This window comes from Drosophila guanche, unplaced genomic scaffold (genome assembly GCF_900245975.1).
Source record: "Drosophila guanche unplaced genomic scaffold, DGUA_6, whole genome shotgun sequence".
NCBI classification, from domain to species: domain Eukaryota; kingdom Metazoa; phylum Arthropoda; class Insecta; order Diptera; family Drosophilidae; genus Drosophila; species Drosophila guanche.
Window position 1 is genome coordinate 2424856 of NW_022995755.1, and position 20003 is coordinate 2444858.

At 51.3% G+C, this 20003-nt stretch overlaps 6 protein-coding genes across 9 annotated transcripts in view; 4 read left to right on the forward strand and 2 right to left on the reverse strand.

The window, feature by feature from the left end:
* The first annotated feature begins 1408 nt into the window (after nucleotides 1-1408).
* On the forward strand, nucleotides 1409-6174 carry LOC117589489 (protein glass). The gene is made up of 5 exons (XM_034281454.1): nucleotides 1409-1664; nucleotides 2826-2962; nucleotides 3266-3396; nucleotides 3470-4968; nucleotides 5033-6174. Exons 2-5 carry the CDS (start codon nucleotides 2917-2919, stop codon nucleotides 5154-5156), a joined length of 1800 nt encoding a protein of 599 aa, XP_034137345.1. The 5' UTR covers nucleotides 1409-1664; nucleotides 2826-2916; the 3' UTR covers nucleotides 5157-6174.
* Nucleotides 6175-6279: 105 nt separating this feature from the next.
* On the forward strand, nucleotides 6280-7037 carry LOC117589493. The gene is made up of 3 exons (XM_034281460.1): nucleotides 6280-6368; nucleotides 6429-6740; nucleotides 6799-7037. Exons 1-3 carry the CDS (start codon nucleotides 6325-6327, stop codon nucleotides 6938-6940), a joined length of 498 nt encoding a protein of 165 aa, XP_034137351.1. The 5' UTR covers nucleotides 6280-6324; the 3' UTR covers nucleotides 6941-7037.
* Nucleotides 6943-8214, reverse strand: LOC117589491 (nucleoporin Nup43). Its single transcript, XM_034281457.1, has 2 exons — nucleotides 7854-8214; nucleotides 6943-7791 (listed from the first exon to the last, which is right to left on the reverse strand). Exons 1-2 carry the CDS (start codon nucleotides 8125-8127, stop codon nucleotides 6995-6997), a joined length of 1071 nt encoding a protein of 356 aa, XP_034137348.1. The 5' UTR covers nucleotides 8128-8214; the 3' UTR covers nucleotides 6943-6994.
* A 338-nt stretch (nucleotides 8215-8552) lies between these two features.
* On the forward strand, nucleotides 8553-10316 carry LOC117589492 (Werner Syndrome-like exonuclease). 2 transcript variants are annotated; one of them, XM_034281459.1, is made up of 8 exons: nucleotides 8553-8678; nucleotides 8740-8793; nucleotides 8859-8966; nucleotides 9033-9238; nucleotides 9299-9526; nucleotides 9584-9827; nucleotides 9888-10064; nucleotides 10118-10316. In XM_034281459.1, the coding sequence occupies exons 1-7, from the start codon at nucleotides 8619-8621 to the stop codon at nucleotides 10041-10043; spliced, it is 1056 nt and encodes a 351-aa protein (XP_034137350.1). In that variant the 5' UTR covers nucleotides 8553-8618; the 3' UTR covers nucleotides 10044-10064; nucleotides 10118-10316. The 2 variants fall into 2 exon arrangements, with proteins under 2 accessions (XP_034137350.1, XP_034137349.1); XM_034281458.1 differs by having other exon boundaries at nucleotides 9888-10316.
* Nucleotides 10254-12722, reverse strand: LOC117589488 (protein hemingway). 2 transcript variants are annotated; one of them, XM_034281452.1, is made up of 4 exons: nucleotides 12194-12722; nucleotides 10800-12097; nucleotides 10575-10740; nucleotides 10254-10498 (listed from the first exon to the last, which is right to left on the reverse strand). In XM_034281452.1, the coding sequence occupies exons 1-4, from the start codon at nucleotides 12473-12475 to the stop codon at nucleotides 10370-10372; spliced, it is 1875 nt and encodes a 624-aa protein (XP_034137343.1). In that variant the 5' UTR covers nucleotides 12476-12722; the 3' UTR covers nucleotides 10254-10369. The 2 variants fall into 2 exon arrangements, with proteins under 2 accessions (XP_034137343.1, XP_034137342.1); XM_034281451.1 differs by having other exon boundaries at nucleotides 10254-10501; nucleotides 12194-12721.
* A 1055-nt stretch (nucleotides 12723-13777) lies between these two features.
* Nucleotides 13778-20003, forward strand: part of LOC117589487 (patj homolog) — a 29380-nt gene continuing 23154 nt past the window's right edge. The window contains exons 1-3 of one of the 2 annotated variants that reach the window (XM_034281450.1): nucleotides 13778-13992; nucleotides 16459-18621; nucleotides 18673-19560. In XM_034281450.1, coding sequence (XP_034137341.1) covers nucleotides 16845-18621; nucleotides 18673-19508 — 2613 coding nt within the window. In that variant the 5' untranslated portion in view covers nucleotides 13778-13992; nucleotides 16459-16844 and the 3' untranslated portion in view covers nucleotides 19509-19560. Of the gene's footprint in view, nucleotides 13993-16458; nucleotides 19561-20003 lie in introns of both variants that reach the window. The other variant, XM_034281449.1, reaches the window with a different exon arrangement.

Genomic DNA, 20003 nt, shown 5'->3' on the forward strand with positions numbered 1-20003 from the left:
TTGACATGAAACTGTAACTGAAACTGAAACCTCGATGAAAAACTGGTTTCGAATCTGCTCAGACTTTGATTTTAACACACACGACGTCGGTTCAGTTTGACCTGAAATTCCCAGCGCTGATGTAAGCTGATATGGGGGGAGGTCTATAAAATATGTACATCCAGATACTCCATATATCAGATCACTCTGCAAGCCTTTACACTCAACTGAGTCCGTCAATGCGTGAATTTCGGGTTTTTGGGCGTGTGAACTTTTTGACTTCAATTGCGTTTGGATGCGGGCTAACTCTGCGCTTTTTGTGTAGCCTGTCTTAAAGCTTAATTCCATAATATTTCCTAATCATAATTCCCCTGTCTTGTGTGCAGTTTTCTGCTGCCTCTTGGGCTGACTGCTGCAACCACAAATCGTAGTGTCAAATGACAACTCAAACTATTCACAATTGCGCGACAAGAGCAACGATCGATCGATAGATAGGCAGAGCTACGCTCAAACGTCATTGGTTGGAACTGAGCAGCGACAGATACAAAGACATACAAAGATACATATGCAGCTACAAGATACAGAAGCATAATCAGAGTTAGCCAGCCAAAAGGGGGGTTGGGGTTCTGTCGTCAGAAACGCATTTAACCACAAAAGGAAGGAATGAAACGAAGGAAGCAAAAGCAAAAAGCAAAAGCAGAAGCAGAAGCAGAATGCCGACCAAGACGATCGATCAATGGTTGCCCAGCACACAGAGCTGTGTCCCCGCGCCCAACCCCTTTGCAGCCCTTTCCTTCTGCACATCCCCCAGCTCTGGTTGGTGTCTGGTGTCGAGCCGTACAGATATTGGGTGACAAATAAAAACTACTGAAAACTGCTGCCGCTGTTGCCGCTGCTGCTACGTATGAATGGGCTTGGAACTACCATGGGGGGGGAGATCGGTGTCGAGTGCAGTGGATGGAGGGTACAGCGGTACAGGGTAGTAGCCGCAAAAGCCGGCACTGCCGTAGACGGAGCGCATTGGCTGGCCGTCGCATTGTGGTGGTTGTTGGCCAGGGGATGGCCAGGGAATGGTATGGGAATGGGATGTGCAGTGTGTGTTTGCCTCTCATGTCGGTACTTGGCTTGGCTTGGCTTGGCTACTTGTGTCATTATACCCTCCCCCCCTGCTCGTACGTTCGTATCTCTGCGAGAGTGTGAGCGAGAGTGTGGGACTTGGACTGCGACTGTTGTTGTTGTTGTTGTTGGCGGCCCTGTCTTTTGCGCCCTTTTGTCGCTTGTTTTGTAATTAAGTGAGTATTTTTTTTGTCTGCTGCTGCTGCTACTGCTGCTTCTTCTTCCTCTGTGGTTGTCGCTTTTGCTGCCAGTCGATACAATATTGGACTGAGACGCCTCGCACCGGGACTGACAATTAGTTGCCGTCTTATGCTCGTCGCCAAAAGTCGTAGTCGTCGTCGTCGTCGTCGTCGTCGCTCCTTGCCCCGCACACGGCGCTCAACTGAATCCGACTCAGAACTCAAAGTTTGCACAACGCTATCCACACACACAGCAAAAGTCATACCAGAAATATTCCCCACCGATCGTGTAATATTCGGCATCAAAATCATCGAAATCTAACAACAAATCTTTGTGTTAAGCTGTGAATGTGTACCACAGATCATGAGATCGATTCATCTATTCAGAAGGTGCGAGCTTGGAAAAGTATTTTAAAATCCTCAGTTAAAACAGAACCAATCAATAATAAAATCATCGATCAGTGAAAAATCATTTGACACACGAAAAAACATGATCAACCCATGGATAACAAATATTGTTACTGATTCAAGATCTTATCGATCGAAAAGAAACTTGTGGTTCCACGATTATTCTGGAAAATAAAAATACATTTTCAAAAATGATCGATATTGAAATAAATTAGCTTAGAAATTTCAAAGTTCAGGGATAGATTGAAAACGTTTTTAAGTTTTAATAAATGAAGTAAAATGTTTGTCAGTGTTTTTTAAGATTTAGTTGTAGGAACAACTTTTGGTAACAAAATTTGTATAAATAAATTTGCAAACTTTGTGTTTGATTAAAACACAAAATATGTATAATTGAATCATATATTTATACTTTCATTTATACTTGATGCTTACTACTCAATAAAAATGGAATTTCTGTTGTTGGTCACTTGAAAATGTATTTCATCCTTGACTAAAGCTAACCAGACAACGGAAATTAATTTATGCTCGAACTTGATCAGAAACATTTCAAAATTGGACATGATCTATCGAAAATTAGATCAATATTTACTAGAAAAATTCCTTGTAATTAGAGGAGGAAAGAACAAGTGTTTCCGTTTTTTGTTTTTAACCTTTTTCAAAACAAAAACATTTGTTGTTGTATTGTTAAATAGTGTCCTTGATACCCTTGGTAATTTGGTACACTTCTGGAGGATATTGCAGGGTTCATTGCAATTTGAAAGAGTTTTAAGTATTCTTGAAAAATATCAAGGTACTCACAGGATAACTTGTCGTCTTAATCGAGTCTTCTATTTAGTCTGTCAACTGTCACAGTCAACTGGGCTACTAAAGCTTTTAGCTTCGTTTTTTTCTTTCCTTATTTAAATATGAGTGGAAAGGAGTGAGAGAAATCTTACACATAACTTGCTCTGCATACTGTCCTGCAAATTAATGAAAGAAATCAGGGCCCAATCCATTCAGAAGATATGTACATTAAATGTACAAATATTTACATATTTACATAGCCAATAGCCAACATGCAACTACAAATGATTGATTTAGGATAACTGAACACCGAAGCATGCACCGCTTTGCCAGTTCATTAATTTTTAATTGATTTTTCAGTTGGAAATTAAGGCCTCAATATGAAGCGTAGGAAAAGCAGAAACAAAACGCCAAACGCCGATTTTAAACGTTCCAGAGCTGGAGTCATGTCATGGGATTGTTATATAAAGGTTCCAGACTCTTGAACATAATTCTGGGTGAGTGTCCGTGAGTTATGGCAGCAGCAGCAACAGCAGAAACACACAGAAACACAGATGCAGAGGGAGAGCGAGCGAGAGCAAAGCAAATGGCGTGCCAGCATTCGACTGTTTATTCGCGTCTGTGTGTTTGTGTGTCTGTGTGCGCGTGCTAGTGGTGCGCGCCTCGAGGGGCGGAGTTACGCTGAGCGCACAGTGGTTACCGTTAGGTGGGAACGCGTGCAAAAGTAGTAGCTTGGCTTTTGGGCATCTCTAACAGCTTTCGGTTTTTCGTTGCATGTGCCTGTACCGTTACCTGCGCAGATTCCCTGGAAGATCAAGAGGGTGGAGCTATGTACATATCGTGCGATGTCTCAAACGGAGGTCCCGTGGAACCAGAAACGGGCTATGTGCCCAACAATCCCTTATTCGGCCTGGCGCTGGACAGTCCGCAGGTATTTCCATTTCACCGTTCGTCCTGTCAAGTGCTAATCACGCGTCTCGCGCCTTCCGTCCGTCCATCCACAGCAAGAGTGCGCTGCATCCTGCGTCGGCTGCCTGTCCTGCCAAGGCAACACCGCCCTGCCCATCTCATCGCTCACCAGCAGCGACTTTGACTGCGGCGGCTGCTTCGATCCCACCATCGGTGTCGGCATCGGCATCGGCATTGGCGGCGTCGGCGGCCACATCCAGATCAACACCACACCGCCGGCGAGCAGCGGCAGCAATCTAACGGGCACGGGCGCCGGTAGCGGCGGCAATAACGCCGGCAACGGCAGCAACAGCTACTGGAGCACCGACGAGATGGCATCCACATTCCCCGGCCTGCCGCCCCTGGACATTGATCCGCTGCCCAGCCTGTTTCCCTTCTCACCGTGCGGCGCCTCCTACAACTTTGCGGGCAATCCGCATCAGGCCTCGCTCTCCTACACCGTCCATCCCCACCAGATGCTCATCTCGCCCAACGGCGGCCAGCAGCACGGGCATGGCAATCACCAGTCGCAGCATCAGCATCATCAGCACCAGCACCTGCACTCGCAACCGACGCAGAACCAGCCATCACACGGCGGCAATGCGCTCCTCCAGGGCAGTGGCTCCTCCAACGGCGGTGGCCCCGGCAGCGGTTCGTGCTACTATGAGGCGGGACCCAGTGCACCCACAGCCGCAGCAGCCATGTATCCCAGCATGAGTGTGAACGTCAGCATGAACATGACCATGCACCACGGCTATGGGGCAGCCGACGGCACGGGCGTGCCCATGCAGTGCTCCCAAATGAACTGGACGCCGCCGAGCAGCTCCTCTGCGGTGAATGTGCTCTATCCGCCGCTGCTGAGTCCCACCCACTACCCCGCCTCGGCCACGTACTCCTTCACGGCGGACTTTCGGGCGCCTGTGCCTACGCCCACGGCACTGGGAACTCTGCCATCGCTCACAGTGGGTGACAAGGAGTCGCCGTCGCCGCCTGCCACCAGCACAGCCGCCGCTCTGGGCTACTATGGCGCAGGTGTGGGTGGTGGGCAGAGCTACACGCCGCCACACAAGAGTCCCGGCAGTGGGTACCAGGTGGGTGCCTCATCCCTGGGCCTGGGATTGTCGGCCTTCGATGATGACGGGGAGGACAGCACCGAGGATGGGGAGGGCAGCGCCGGCGGTGATTTAAAGCCGAATCTGTGTCGGCTGTGTGGAAAAACGTACGCACGGCCCAGCACACTGAAGACGCACCTACGCACGCACTCGGGGGAGCGGCCATATCGATGTCCGGACTGCAACAAGAGCTTCTCCCAGGCCGCCAACCTGACGGCACACGTACGCACACACACCGGCCAGAAGCCGTTCCGCTGTCCCATTTGTGATAGACGCTTCTCGCAGAGCTCCAGCGTCACCACGCACATGCGCACGCACTCCGGGGAGCGGCCATACCGTTGCTCCTCCTGCAAGAAATCCTTCTCGGACAGCTCCACCCTGACCAAGCATCTGCGCATCCACAGCGGCGAGAAGCCCTACCAGTGCAAGTTGTGTCTGCTCAGGTGAGTTTTTGTCTCCACTGGAACAGGAACTGGAACTCATTCTCCATCTCCATCCCACAAACAGATTCTCGCAGTCGGGCAATCTCAATCGGCACATGCGCGTTCATGGGAACAACAATAATAATAATAATGGCAGCAGCAGCGGCAATGGCAGCAACGGTGGTGGCAGCAGCAGCCTCCTCACATGACAAAAGCCACGCAGTGCCGGCGGTTTTCAACACTATCACCCCCCGCACCACCACCAGCACACAAATCTACATCAAGTGCACCACCAGCATCCGGCACATCAGCACCACCATCACCACGCCCACGCCCACTCGCACATGGGCAACTATGACTACGGGAACTACAGCATCGGCGATTACACTCCACCCGGCGCCACACAAAACTATTCAGGGTATTATTTCTGCGCACTCAACAAGCCGCCCAAGTTTGAGCGTTTCTACTAGAGCCACCCACACATAGGTGATGTAATAGCGTAATATAAATATAAATACAGTAAAAAAATATAGGTAGCATCTACCTGGTACACGCCCAGGAACAAAGTTCCATGAAAATGGAACAAATTCGCAGCTTGCAAAAACAATTTTTCCATTGGTTTCAGCAAGGAAAGTTCTGCAAAGATTTATTAACACTGAAATTAATGCAAATATTAAGGGTACCCTTGACACCGTTTCTGATGGGAACTAATCTTGAAATCAAACGCAAAACAAAATTAATTCGCATTTAAAATAGAATCCCAAATTGTATAAAAACGTTAACTATGCAGAGAGCCCTCAAAGTTCCGCCCCAGAATGCAGAATGCAAAATGCTCAAATTGAAGTTTCTGTTGGATCGATGAGGATAATTAAACAAATAAAACGACGGATAATGGTCTAGCTCTAAGTGCTTCACTGTACATACATACATATACATATACATACACATATTGTATTTATTATATTCGCATAGCATTCATTTAGAGTACACTCGTACGTACATGTAGGGTAGTTGAAAAACACGCATAATTCTATTCAAAACAAAAATTAGCCAACGAAGTAGACATTAAGTCGGAAGGAATCATCACACAGCAGCACCCAAAACGAGAAATATGACACACACACACACACATACACACTTACAGGTTAATCATAAATTTAATATTTAATGTTTAAGTTTAAATTTAGGACAGGTGCTTTGATTGGCGTTTCGTTAGCGTATGCCGAAGCAAATTATGAATAAATATCGAAAAGTATTTGTAAAGTTACTAAGAAATTATATACACACAAAAAGACTAGCCGCAACTTTATTTTGACATCTAAGCCTGTCAAAAGCTGACATCCATCGTTATTTTTTGTCAAATAATTTTTTGTGGTTATGGCAGAGCAGAATTTACCGCTCGACGAATCTCTCGGCGAAGGGTAACCACTTGACGGTGGGTTTTTTGGAAGTTCTGGAAGTTCACTCTCCTTTTTCCCCAGCTTAATGGAAGTCTGTATGTCCTTGGGTCTCAGCTTGGTGCTGGAGTACATTAAGCAGTCTGAGACGAACGAACCTCAGTCTTTGCCGCAGGATGCGAAAAAGGCAATATACTCGGCTCCGCTCAGCGTAGAACATCCGCGTCATCAACTGCGCGAGAACCAAATGGTTCGCTTCTACAATTGCCTTTTCTGTCCGGAAGTGTTCGCCAGCCGCTATGATCGCAACACGCATCATAAGATTCACCAGGAAAAGGAGAATGTACCACAGTTCAATTGCGATTGGAATCGTTGCACTCGCAGCTTCGAAACCGAGTAAATTGAGTGCCCCAGACTGAAAAGGAAACCTAAACTATTTCTTGCCTTTTGTTAGACTGAATTTGTGGAGACATCAACGCTCGATGGAACACCATCGCTGGACAGCGACTTGCTGGCGCTGCAAGAGGACTTACCCGAACTTAAAGACTCAAATGGCACACACAAAATCAAAAAGATGCCATGAAAAACACGAATAGAATAGGTTGGAAAACACTCTATTTGGCAGTAAACAAAGACAAATGACAAAATGTTCAAAATATGTTATCAATTAAATAAACGGCCTCCGTGTCGCTGCCGCACAGCAGCCGCGAGCCATTCGTATCGAAGGAGTTGATAGATTTGCGAATTTTTTCCAGCACTCCGTTGACACTGATTAGCGAGCGGACACGGTCGCCGCTCAGCCAGGCGCTGGAGCCATCCTGGAGGTTTCGCTCGCCGATCAGCTTGTTCTCCGTCCACATCCAGACCACGCCAGCCTCGGCGGCTGTAAACACCTTGGATGGGTCCTTGCGATGGAAGCCAATGTCCGTGATGGGACTGTCGTGTGCGCTCAGATACGAGGCAGGGCCCTGCAAGTTGCGCAGATCCCACACCGTTATGGAGCCCTCCTCCGTGCCGCAGAGCAGAATGTGCTGCTGCATGGGATGTGTGCTCATAGCGGAAACGAAGTTGGAACTTTTCTCATCCTCGCTGGCCACTCCGACGAATAGTTTTGGCTGAGCCGCTGTGGCAGCGCGTGCATCCAGCACTCGGATGATGCCCATGCGATTGGCCGCGACCAGCTGCTGCTGGCTGATGTAGCACACCGAGAGCAGCGACATGCTGTCTGCTTCTATGGTGCGCTTTACTTGCTTCACGTTGCTGGCATTCATTATGTTGACGCAGCCGTCCTCGCCCACGGTGGCAATGTCGCCGCCATACACGGAAAGGCCGGTGCAGGGTGCCGATTTGTTGGAGTACCTAAAGTAGTGCAATCGTTCGCTGCGTGCTGTGCGCTGCAGCTGATCCTCCTCCACGGCACGGTGCACATTCATCAAACTCATGTGTCCTGGGAGGGGGGAGGGAATGTCGTTAGTTTCGGCTGCAAATCTGTCCATAGACACAACCCACCGTCGGCGCAGCTCACGGCCAATGTGTTTTTGTCCACGAACTCCATGGCTGTGACGTCTGCCTCCATGTCCACCTTGTCGTTGCAGCGCGGAATGTAGTCCACACTGGTGTCCGCGTACTGGTTCGACTGCAGGCGGTACAAACGCACAAAGTTGTGGTCCATGTCCCAGCTGCCGGTCACGAAGCGATCGCTCTGTTGCAGCTGCTCCGGGAGCCACCGCACGGCAGATATCTTCTCCGATACAAAGTGGGACGAGACCTTTGGTAAAGACATTTTATTTTTTAGCTGCTTTCACTCGGAATATGAATATAAACAAAAATGTTTTGGCCAATGCGGCTTTTGTGAGTAGTGTTGGCTACTGAGCTATTTTAGTATTTTAGTGGCACTCAGTATTTCATATGTGGGTGTAAGTATTTCATCGTTTGAATTGCTACATCCACACTTAGTTTTAGGCGGGAAAACATTAAGACACTTCTTTGAACCTCATTTAGTTAGGAATCCAATTAAAGAAAGTTATGAAAACTAGCCAATCTTATGGAAAATTGATCATCAATCAGATACAATTATACTTTCAATGTAGTGAGTCTTAACTAGCTGGCAATGTTAAATATAATATCAAAATCAAGGGAAATGATTTTATTTGCGGTATGTTTAGGTGTTGAAAATTGATATTTTGGTATTTTTGATGGATAAATGCGCGGTCGCACTTTGTTTTTGGCGGGAAATAAATAAACAAAGAAAAATTCGTAAGCAAGCGGCTGATAATGGATAAATTCTTAATAAAAATGCCAATCAAAGCTAAAAACAATGAAATACCAGATCAGGTATGCAATTAATCAATGTAATTAATGTGTTGTATTTGTAAACAACTACTTTGTGTTGCAGAAATCGGTTATTAAAAAGGAAATCCCCCAGGCGAAGAAAAACACTCCTGTGCAGGCAAGCCACTCCCTGTTCATTCATGTTTTCCCTCAGTTATCTGACTTACTATTACTTCGTCTCAGGCTAAAGAGAAGGAAAACGCCCAGGAGAACGATACGCCAAAGCAGGGCAAAGCGGGAAGAGCAGCCAAGCCAGCGGCCAAGCGAAAGAATCTCGATACGCCCGAAGTGGTAAGCAAAATAGTTCAAAACGTGCCATGAAATGAAAATGTATTTGAAAATATATGTGGCTTGCAGAAAAAGGAAATGGATACGGCAGAGAGCGAGAACCCGCCCAAGCGTCGCAGCGGCCGCGCAACTCGAAGCACGCGCTCCATGGCCGAGGAGGGCACACCCTCGCCGGAGAAGGTTGCGCCCGAAAAGATGCCGTTTATCAAGTACACCGGCGCGATCAAGTACTACACAGATAACCAGGACATTGCTGCATCCGCTGATGATGTGATGTAGGTCCTAAAGTCCACAAGGAAGCAAAGAACTATTTAACTTATTTATGTTTCCTTCAGGCAATGGGTGAACCAACAGACCGATGTGGATGTGGTGCCCATGGCCTTCGACATGGAGTGGCCCTTCTCCTTCCAGACCGGACCCGGCAAATCCTCGGTGATACAAATCTGCGTGGACGAAAAGTGCTGCTACGTCTATCAGTTGAGCAATTTGAAGAAACTGCCAGCGGCCCTGGTGGCCCTGATCAATCATCCCAAGGTGCGGCTGCATGGCGTCAACATCAAAGCGTGAGTGTGCCAACTCTTAGCCAAAATTCCCATTCTAATTAATTCCAAACCTTGCAGGGACTTTCGCAAGTTGGAGCGTGACTTTCCCGAGGTGTCCGCCGATGCACTCATCGAGAAATGCGTCGATCTGGGCGTGTGGTGCAATGAGGTGTGCGAGACCGGCGGCCGCTGGAGTCTGGAGCGGCTGGCCAACTTCATAGCCAAGCGAGCCATGGACAAGAGCAAGAAGGTGCGCATGAGCAAGTGGCATGTCATACCACTCGACGAGAATCAACTGATGTACGCGGCCATTGATGTCTATGTGGGTAGAGCCATTGTCCATAACAAAAACAGTTTGGTTGAGTATTTGTTTCTCTTGCAGATTGGACAAGTCATCTATCGCGAGCTGGAGCAGCGCCAGAAGCAAAAACTGATTAATGAATTGGAGTTTAAGCGGCAGAATGGAGAGGCTGCCTTTAAAGCAGTCAAAGGTCTGGGTGAAACATTTCTCTCAAAGATCAATGAAATAACATTGTGAGGGGAGAGACTTGCAACATTTTGGAACTATTATCTTGCAGCAAGGTGGGACTAGTATTTTATGGGCTGTACTGTACTTGTGGCTTAGGAAATTTCTATCAAATTTATTTACAACTTTTAATGATCGAATAGCCAACAAATTGTAATCCCCGCTGCATGCGCTGACTGATGTTAAGCCCAATTTACTTTAAGTTTTTTTCACTTTATTTTCTACATTTTGTAACTTGCAATAAATTTTAATTCGTCAATTCCATAATAACTGACTAAACATGAACACAGTTGTGTGATGGGAGCAGGAGCTGGATCAGGAGCAGAAGCAGGTTGGCTTCATTTGAATTCCGGACGACGCGCATGTATGGCATCCAATTTGCGTTTAATTAAATTATTCTCCAGATTTATCTGTCGCTGATATTTCTTTCGGTTCACGGCTGCGCTCGTAAGTTGCATTGCCTGCTGCTGCTGCTGGTACAGAATGGAATGGAACGGAGTGGAGTGGAATGGAATGGAATGTTGGCACACATCTCGTACTCACCGTGGAAGACGCTTTGCCGTTGCACTTCGTGGCGCTCGTGCTGGCTTTGATGTGCACCGTCGGCTTGACCGCCATCATCTTCTGCAGCAGAATGTGATTCTGACGCTCGATTATGCGCATCTGCTCATTGGTGAAGCTGAAGTTCTTGCGTCCCAGATTCTTGTAGCTGTCAAGCAGGCAATGGATTAGTAGAACATCAAAGGCTTGACTCTCTTCTCCACTCACTTCATTTTATCCGTTGATGAGCGCGAACGCGTGACATTGCTGGTGTAGCTGCTGGGCGTTGCGCTGCAAATTGTTCGCTGGTACTCGGGTGGCCGCCGCTGGTGCGGATGCCGCATCAGGCCATCCCCCTGGCCGCACTCGTCCACATAGAAGCCACCATCCAGCAGCGTTTCTGGCTGTTGCTCCGTTTCCATGTAGTCCGAGCTGGAGGGACAGCGGCAACGGCCGTAACCCTGTGGAGTCATTCCCTTCGTTTCACTGCTATCACAGCTGCGAGCGCTCGCCAGGCTCGACTCCGCCGTCGTCGATTGAGCGTCCTCCACTCTCGCGCTGCCCGCACGCAGCCTGTCCGTTTCCATGCCCAGCCCCTCCATTGCTCGAGTGCGAATTGTCTTCATGATCATCGCGGACATGTGGTTCATCTGGTGTTCCAGTAGCTTAATGGGCGTTGACTTATGGGCAGGTCCCATCAGCTTACTGTCTGCGATGCTCATCTCGTTGAGAAATTGCTCCAGCTGTTCCATGGGCGGCATTGCCGCTGCGAGTTGCTCCGCAGTTAGCATAAATTTGTCTGCTGTCTTCTCATCAGTCTCAATGCCCGTTTCCGTTTCCGTTTCGTTGATTGCCTCGAGCCTCGTCTTTAAATGCAGCTGCGTTGGTTCCTTGCCATTGATAAGGGTTCTGTCCGATAGGAGGCTGCGCTCGCTGCTGTTGTCGCTGTCATCGGCCAAAGTGTAGAAATCGTGAGCTGCAGCTGCAATGGGTTCAGGCTCAGGCTGAGGCTCCTCCTCGCTCTCTTCCGGCTGATACACTTCGACATCGGAGCCTTCTTCCTGGTCGCTCTCTCCATTTGCTTCTTCCTCTGACTCGAAGGCGCCTTCGCTTTCTTGCTCCTCCACTTCCTCTTCCTCTTCTTGCTCTTCTTGCTCTTCTTGCTCTTCTTGCTCTTCTTGCTCCTCCTCTGCGTCTTCTTCCAGTATTTCCAGCACGTCGCCATACTTCTTGTCATCTACCTGCTCTTCATCGTCCACTTCCTCTGAATCGTCTGAATCGCTGCTGGCCACGCTCTTTCGGTACCTGTCACTGCCTGGCTTTAGCGTACGCCCCGAATCCGGATCCTCATCCGGATCCTCATCCTCCTCCAGCTCCACCGATGTGTCCATGCCGAGTGCCAACGGATTCACCTCCGCCACCGTCTTCGTGACAACCACCTGGCTCTCTTCGTCGGACGAGGAGCTGGGATACGTTGGCATCTTCTGGCGTGCGCGGGCGCGCAGCAACTGCCGACGGGCATGTGGCTGTGGGAGGGACGGGGCATTGGAGTTGGTCTCTAGAGTAAACTCGTTGATGGTGAGTTCCTGTGGGGCATTAGGCACACTCTCCTCCTGACTTACGTTTCCCAGCAGGAACTCCATCTTGGGATCGATTTCGGGTTCGGTATCCTCGGTGCCATCGGTATCATCGCTATATTCCAGGATGTCATCGCAGACATCATCGTCGTCATCGCTGTCCTCTTCGTTATTGTTATTGTTATTGTTTTTGTCTTTTTCCTGCTCCTCTTCCTGCTCCTCTTCCTGCCCCTCTTCTTGCTCCTCCTCTTCCTGCTCCAGCTCCTCTGCATCCGAGTCCGCCTCAAAGGACTCATCCACATAATAATCCTCATCGAAGTCAGCCATTTTATGCTGCAGACAGCGATGATGTCCGACGATCTCTTTGGTTTTATTTTATAGTGCTGTCCTCTGGATTGTTCAACTCTCGGCTTCTTGTGTGTATTTTTATTTATTTATAAATATTTTTAGCAGAGAACGTTTTTTGGGAATTCGTGTGTCTTTCTGTATTATTTATCGACAACTGCCGAAACTCCAAGTTCGTATTATTGGGAGACCTACAAATTTAAACAGATTTTACTTTGCATGGCCATCTGTGCGTAGTGATTTACATTGTATCTGGGGAATCCTCCCAACTTCTCGCTCGTCACACGCCTTTTGACGGCTGTGATTGACATGTGTGGCGGGCGTGGGGCGTGGGGCGTGGGGCTTGGCCCCGATTTGCTACCTTTCTCCTCGCAATTTTCCCAGTTTTGAGGCTTTTTTTGGGGTAAGCTTATCACATTTCACACACTTTCAACTTTGGTTTTTGGTGGCCTTGCGGTTCGGTTCGACTGCCAGCCTGCCAACCGTCGACTTGTCGGTTGGTCAATGGAAGGCAGGACACCTGCCTGCCTGTCACTCGACACTTTCCACCTGCCACCTGCCGCCTAACGTCTGACCATTTATTTATTATCGCCAGCGGTTGCCTTTGACGACAGAGCAGGCGCACGCGGTTTGTTGGTTGCCTCAGCAGCAAATTTCCGTTCGGGCTGCTGCCACTGGCACTTGTTGGCTCCAACATTTGATAACAATAATAACAAATCTCGTAGTTTTGTCATCATTTTACACCATAGTTCTTTGACAAAACAGCCTGGAAGCATTCTGACCACTTGGAAAGTTAATTATCAGCAGATTACCATTATTCACTTAAATAAACTATTTCCAATCCTTCGCTTACGTTTGCTCCCCTTGTAAAGCTTTCGCCCGGCGCCACTGTGCGGCAGCGCTTTTGCTCTCTCGCAAGCTTTCACTCTCTCGCTCTCAGTTCTTGGGCTGCTCTCTCCTCTCGCCTCTCTCCGCCAAAGTCGCGGGTGCCGCCGCATGGCAGCTTCATTTTGTAAATATTGCGAGCAATATTCGCTCGCAGTGCATCCCGGAGTCATGTGGCAGGAGACTGCGCATGGGCGGAGAGACCGCCACGTGCCGTAAGTTAAGGCGAGAGGCCTGGGAGGTGCTGCGGGTGTGCTGCGGGAGTGCGCTGGGGCATTCTGGCCAGCGGGCACTTCATTTGGCGAAGAAGCTTCGTGGCGTGCGGGCGTGTTGCAGTGCTGGAAAATGCGCGCGTAAACTGTTCAATGATTAGCACACAAAGCGCAAAGCACACCAGCCGAGAATAGAGCCAGAAAACAAGGCGCAAAACATACGAGTGTCGTTCCCCCGTTCCGCTGTTCCGCCCTACCGCCGTTCTGCCGTGTCCGTTGTTCCGCGGCTCCATTCTACCCGTTATCCATCGCCCGGCTATGTGTTTATGAAGTGCGTGAATGAAGTGCCACAAAACGTTGCGGAAACCGTTTGCTGGCCCATAAATTGGCCAGCCTGTACGGGTAGTTTGCCATTTGCCTGCCTTAACCCTGGCCCACAAGTGAAAGTGAAAGTGGCGGCCTTAAAGCGGCTGCCAATTAAGAGTTCGCAGAAGACGCAGCGCCAGGAGGGGAGCGTCAGTGGGGAGCACACGCATGCATGGCCATGGCTTAGCCAGCGATAGCCGCGCTTCGATTTGCTTTCTTCGTTGTTAAATCAATAGAAATAGTTTGTGGGAATTTCTCTGTGTCCCTGCCGCATGGGGAGAGGGGGATGAGGCGTCAAACGTCGACTAAGTAATTGCCAATTGCGTGCCGCTTGTTTACAAGTTTTTTGTTTCACTTTCCCCTCTATAATGTTGGGCTGCAGCAATTTGGCTAAGAGCCTGCGTGGCGTGGCCAGGCCAGGGGCGGGTAGGCAGGTCAAAAGGCGCTGCCACACGACACCAGCCAGCAGGCAGCAGCAGCCACAATGCGGCAAGAGCGACTCAGATTGCCTTGCCTTGGCTTGGGCGTGGGCTTGTGCTGCGTCCCTGAAAGGACTAAGATTAAACCGCCCTGCGGAGCCATAGCCTAGACATAAAACCAACCAAAAATACATTCAGCACGGAGCATTGAACATTTGTGCAACGCCAGCAACCGCCAGGGAACTTGTTGAAAATGAAACACTTTCAAGGGTATGCAGCAAGTCGACAAACTTCACCTAACCTTAGGCCGCTTCTTGGTCGCGTTTTTGTTGTTGTTTGTTTATCGATTTTTGACACTCAACGCCTCGCCATTTGGCTAGCAGCGGTGCAGACCAGCTCGATCCCTGAGCCGGCTAATAACGGCGCAGTAGGCCAGCGTCGTGCGGCAGCTTGAAGTGCGTTGGAAGCAACAGTGGCCAACGGCGGAAAGCGGAAAGCGGAAAGCGAAAACAAGAGCGAGAATTGGCACAGCCCAGCAGTCGGGCAGCCCCTGGCCTCAACTTGAGGCGTATCAAAATAGCAGCCAACACACCCACGCACAACCCTCCAACTTCAAACGCGCTTGGCCTACTTTCCGGGTAATGGGCCTGGGACAGCAGCTACTCCTACTTCTCGAAAGTCCCTCCGCAACCGCAGCCAAGTCAAATGAGGCACACACGCGAGAGAGCGAGGCAGGAGACAGGCTGCATGCAAACAAATGACCAAAGCCCAGGCTCTACACAGTTGAAGCACGGCCACAGACACGAGTTGAGGCACGGGCACGGGCACGGGCACAGCGTTAATCATACGCATCGTGTGCCAATCCGTGTGTCCAGTGAATGCAAAGTCAATCAGCGTTTAATTGACAGCTGCAGTCAGTGGCAGACATGGCCAATAATGGCTGGGCCGAAAACAACAATTAAAACGGCATCCAACTGGCTCTGATGCACACTCGACTGTGGCTGTGGCTGTGGCTTCTGGTCTTACTTAGCAAACTGCTGTGCGGGAGAGATGAGCAAACTCTGTGGAGCAGAGTTACTGTCACTGCGTTAGCATCCCCGACATTGGCCAACGCCAGTTTGGGCGCCACAGGAGCCAAAAGAAAGCGAATTGAAAACCGCAAAAGCATTTCAAACCAGACTTGGCACTTCCATCCAACCCCAAATGGCTTGACTGGCTGCTACTCGAAACTTATCGCGCGATTGCAGATTGTTTCTGCGAGTCTGCCAGCAGCGGCGCCACAAAGTATGCAACGCCAAGTATGCTGCCCCACTGGCCCACAACTCTGCACTTTGCTGGCTCTTTGCACGATATTTTCCAATTAGAACTGCCAAGGGGGGAGGCAGTAGAGGGCCTGGCTGTTTGGTGTCAAACATGCGTGGCGTGGCACGTGAGCGATGCCTCGTTGCCACAGTGCGTGTGTGCGCATGTAAATTACAAAATCGTGCAAAAAAGGCGCCATTAAAAGCGAAAATGCACTTTAATAGTCACAGCGATTAGGGCGCTCATTAAGACGGAAGTGGGAACATTACGCTTGGATCTACGCACGCTCCCCTTTGGCTATAGCCCACGAAATGATCTCAGCGGCAGGAGCATAAGAACACTCTTGTGGCGCTACTCAAACCTTTTCTTGTTTCAATGCAGAATGTGATAGCCTTTGCGCCTCCGCAACTACCCATATTTGGCTACTTTTATCCCTCTATCCTATCCAGCCACATGCTAAGTGTGAAACTCAGCTGAAAAGAACCCCCTAAGCAGCAGCCACTCGCAGCCATTTCCAGCAGCTCCTTGATCGCTTTCGAATACCGCGAATGAGGGCATGCCGAAGGTAATGAAGAATGTTGTGCCTGGCGGGGGGCAGCAATTTAAATTCCCGCTTCGCACCCGTGTCACGCCAAATCGCTCTGCTCTGCTCTGCTCTGCCCTGACTCGCTCCCCCTGGCATTGCGTATACGCCGCGTGCCGCGCTAACTTTTTGTTTACCTGCGTGTGCGTGTGTGTGTGCGTGTGTGTGTGCGTGTTTGTGTGCTTGACATAATTACAGATACGCCTGCTGTGCTTCGCAGTGGCCCAAAGTCGCTGTCGATGCCGTTGATAATGCGGTTGGCGCTGGCTGTGCCAGGAGCGGAGCTCGTGCCAGGCCGTAATTGTCACACGAACGACACTCAATGCGATACCAACAAAAGCGGCAACAACAAATCCAACATTGCCACAACAATATAACAAGCAGCCAACCCAAGAAACAAAAAACAAAAACCAACAAAAGTATTTGCCACCAGCACCACCGGACGGACCCAAAGCCAAGGCCAAGAACGGAACTTTGCGTCATGAAACAACAGAAACAATAGCTGCCACAACCACAGAAATATAATTAACTAAAACCAGCAAGGACAGCAGCAAGTACCAGCGAGAAGAGAGCCCGATCCGAAGATGGTCCTAAGCACCGAATGGTCACAGGTGGAGGTTATCGATCTGATCAACGATGGCAATGGCCTCGGATTCATTCTGGTCGGTGGCCGCAGCACGGGCGTCGTGATCAAGGCCTTGACGCCCGGCGGCGTTGCGGAGCGGGACGGGCGACTGCAGCTGGGCGATCACCTGCTGCAGATCGGGGAGGTGAATCTGCGCGGCTTCAGCTCGGAGCAGGTGGCCACAGTTCTTCGTCAGACCGGAGCTCAGGTGCGTCTGATTGTGGCGCGGCCGATAGAGCCGACTGCCATCGACTACCAAACGCTGGCCAGTCATGCGCCAATTATACCAACTAAGCTCCTCTCCGACCCGGAAGAACTGTCGCGTCATCTCTTCCAGAATCCCAGCTTCTCCATTGCGGCAGCTGTTGCGGCGGCTGCGGCTGCCTCTGGAACTGGAACTGGCGGCTCTGTGGATGTCTCGAGTCTGGTGGGTCTGGTGCGGGGCGGACCAGCGGACGCGGACTCCGATCTGGCCACAGCCGAGCCGCTGGCACACCTCCAGCTGGGCGAGCTGACGGACCTCGCCGACTTCCCCCTGCCGCCCATACCGCCGCACATGATTGGCAGCCACAGCAGCGGATCGATGGACGCCAATGGGCGACAGTGTCCGCGCGACCTGGACATTGTGCCCTTCTCCATACTCTCGCCGCCGCCGCGTCCCGCCCTGCAGCTAGCGCTGGAGCCGCGCTGGAGAACGAGGGACGGGCAGGAGGAGGAGGAGGAGGAGGAGGAGGAGCGGGACGATCGGCATATTGAGACTGTGATAGCCGGCAGCAAACTGTCGGCCGACGAGAAGGAGGAGGACAACGATGACGACGAGAGGGACTCCGCCTCTGCCTCTGGCTCGCCCTCGTACATGGACTCCCCGGAGACGGAGACCTACGTCGTGGAGCTGCACAAGAACGTCTACGGGCTGGGCATTACCGTGGCCGGCTATGTGTGCGAGGAGGAGGACCTGTCCGGCATCTTCGTCAAGAGCATCATCGAGGGCAGCGCCGCAGAGACGAGCGGCCAGATACAGATCAACGATCGCATTGTCGCCGTCGACGGACGCTCCCTGTCCGGCGTGACGAACCACCAGGCCGTGGAGCTGCTGCGCAACACGGACATCGAGGTGCACCTGACGCTGGAGCGTTTCCTGCGCGGTCGCAAGTTCGAGCACCTGCAGGTGGCCCTCACGCAGATGAAGGGACGCAGCGCACCCTGCCCCGCGGACAACGATGGCGACGGACAGTCGCAGCTGTCGATGCCGGGCTCACCCTCGATAGCCACGCTCAGCTGGCTGCCACCCAAGTCCCTCGATGCCGAGTCGATTGCCACCGAGGGTGAGGCGGAGGCAGCCGATGAGGATGAGCCGCCAGAGTTCGGCAATCTCCCAGATCTGCCCTCGCGGGACACCGTCGAGTCGAACATGTCGCACGTGCTGGACCGCAGCGATCACAGTGGACCCGCGACCAAAGCGCCCAGACTGCCCCCTCCGACTCTGACCAATGGCCAGCTGACGCGGAGCAGAAGCCACGGCCTGCCAGCGGCGGCGGATGACAGTGGCAACGACACCGACGAGCAGTGTCCAGAGCCCGGGGCGGACCACGACTTGGAGCCCGATGCCGCACAGAGTCGAACGCCCACCAATGAGCTAGTTGGAGCGGCTCCCATGGGGGTCAAGGGTGAGACTGTGGCTGTGGCTGTGGCTGAGGCCAGTCCGAGTGCCGCCTCGCTGCGCGTGGCCTGGAAAAGTGAGTTTCCCGACAGTGAAATTTTAGTTGCCGAAATAAATAAACTTTCAGGTCTAGGGATCAGCCTCGAGGGCACCGTCGACGTCGAGTGCGGCATTGAGAAGCGTCCGCATCACTACATACGCTCCATACTCGAGGACGGTCCCGTCGGCCGTCAGGGCATCCTGCGGCCCGGCGACGAGCTGCTCCAGGTCAACGAGCACAAGCTCCAGGGACTGCGACACATCGATGTGGTCAAGATCCTCAAGGAGCTGCCCGCGCGCGTTAAGCTCGTGTGTGCGCGCGGCACACGGGTGCCCTCCGTCATCAATACGTCGCAGAATGCGGAGGCCTTCGAGACGCGCAGTCTACTGCCCGGAGGCCATCAGAGCCTGCAGAATTTGCTCAGCAAGGCGCAGTCGGAGAGCTCCCTGTACACGTCCAGCACGGCGACGCTGACGGATGCTGCTGGAGCGGGAGCTGGAGCTGGAGCGGGAGCGGGAGGCAATGGCAGCCAGCAGCGCTCCAAGTCACTGGAGAACGTGTCCGGTTTGGCGCTGTGGAGCTGCGAGGTGACAGCCGTCGACATTGAGAAGACGGAGCAGGGCTTTGGCTTCTCCATACTCGACTACCAGGATCCGCTCGACTCGGAGGGCAGTGTGATTGTGATACGCGGCCTGATACGCGGTGGTGCTGCGGAGGCAACCAACGAGATATATCCCGGCGATCGTCTCATGAGTGTCGGCGAACACCTGCTCCAAGGCCTCGAGCTGGACGAGGCCGTCTCCATACTGAAGGCCATGCCGCCGGGCCTCACGCGTCTCGGCATCTGTCGGCCCCTGTCCACGTCGGACAGCAACAGCAACAGCAACATAGCCTCACCGCTGGGCGACTCGGCCAGCACATAGTGACAGTGGCCACTCCTCGCTGGACGCCCAGACAGAGATCTATTCTCAATGTGTGAGTAGAAAGTTTCGACTCAAATCTGGACACAATTGTCACGCTCTGCCGCTTACTTTTGCTCAATCCATATTTAATATCCATATTGACATTTTCTGCTTCGCTATTTGCTTCGCTGATTGATGCCCGGGGACAGCAGCTGTTTCTGCCTCAAAGCCAAAGTTTATTGAATTGTCAGCTGTCGCACAGGTGCTGACAATTTGCCTTCAAGAATTTCCATGCCTGCCGTTCTCTAATCGGCCGGAAGCCACACCTACCCCCAGCCTTGATGGCTGGTGCCGTGCTGGCATTTCGGGTGTGGTCCCTGCATTTGCGATTCCCATTTTAATTGTTGCCCGGGCAGCCATCTGCCTTGGGTTGGGTTACGCCCAACCGTCTGTCCCTTTGTGCAATGGCTGACCGCTTTTGAAGTTCTTTGTTGCGCATACGCCCCGTGTGTGTGT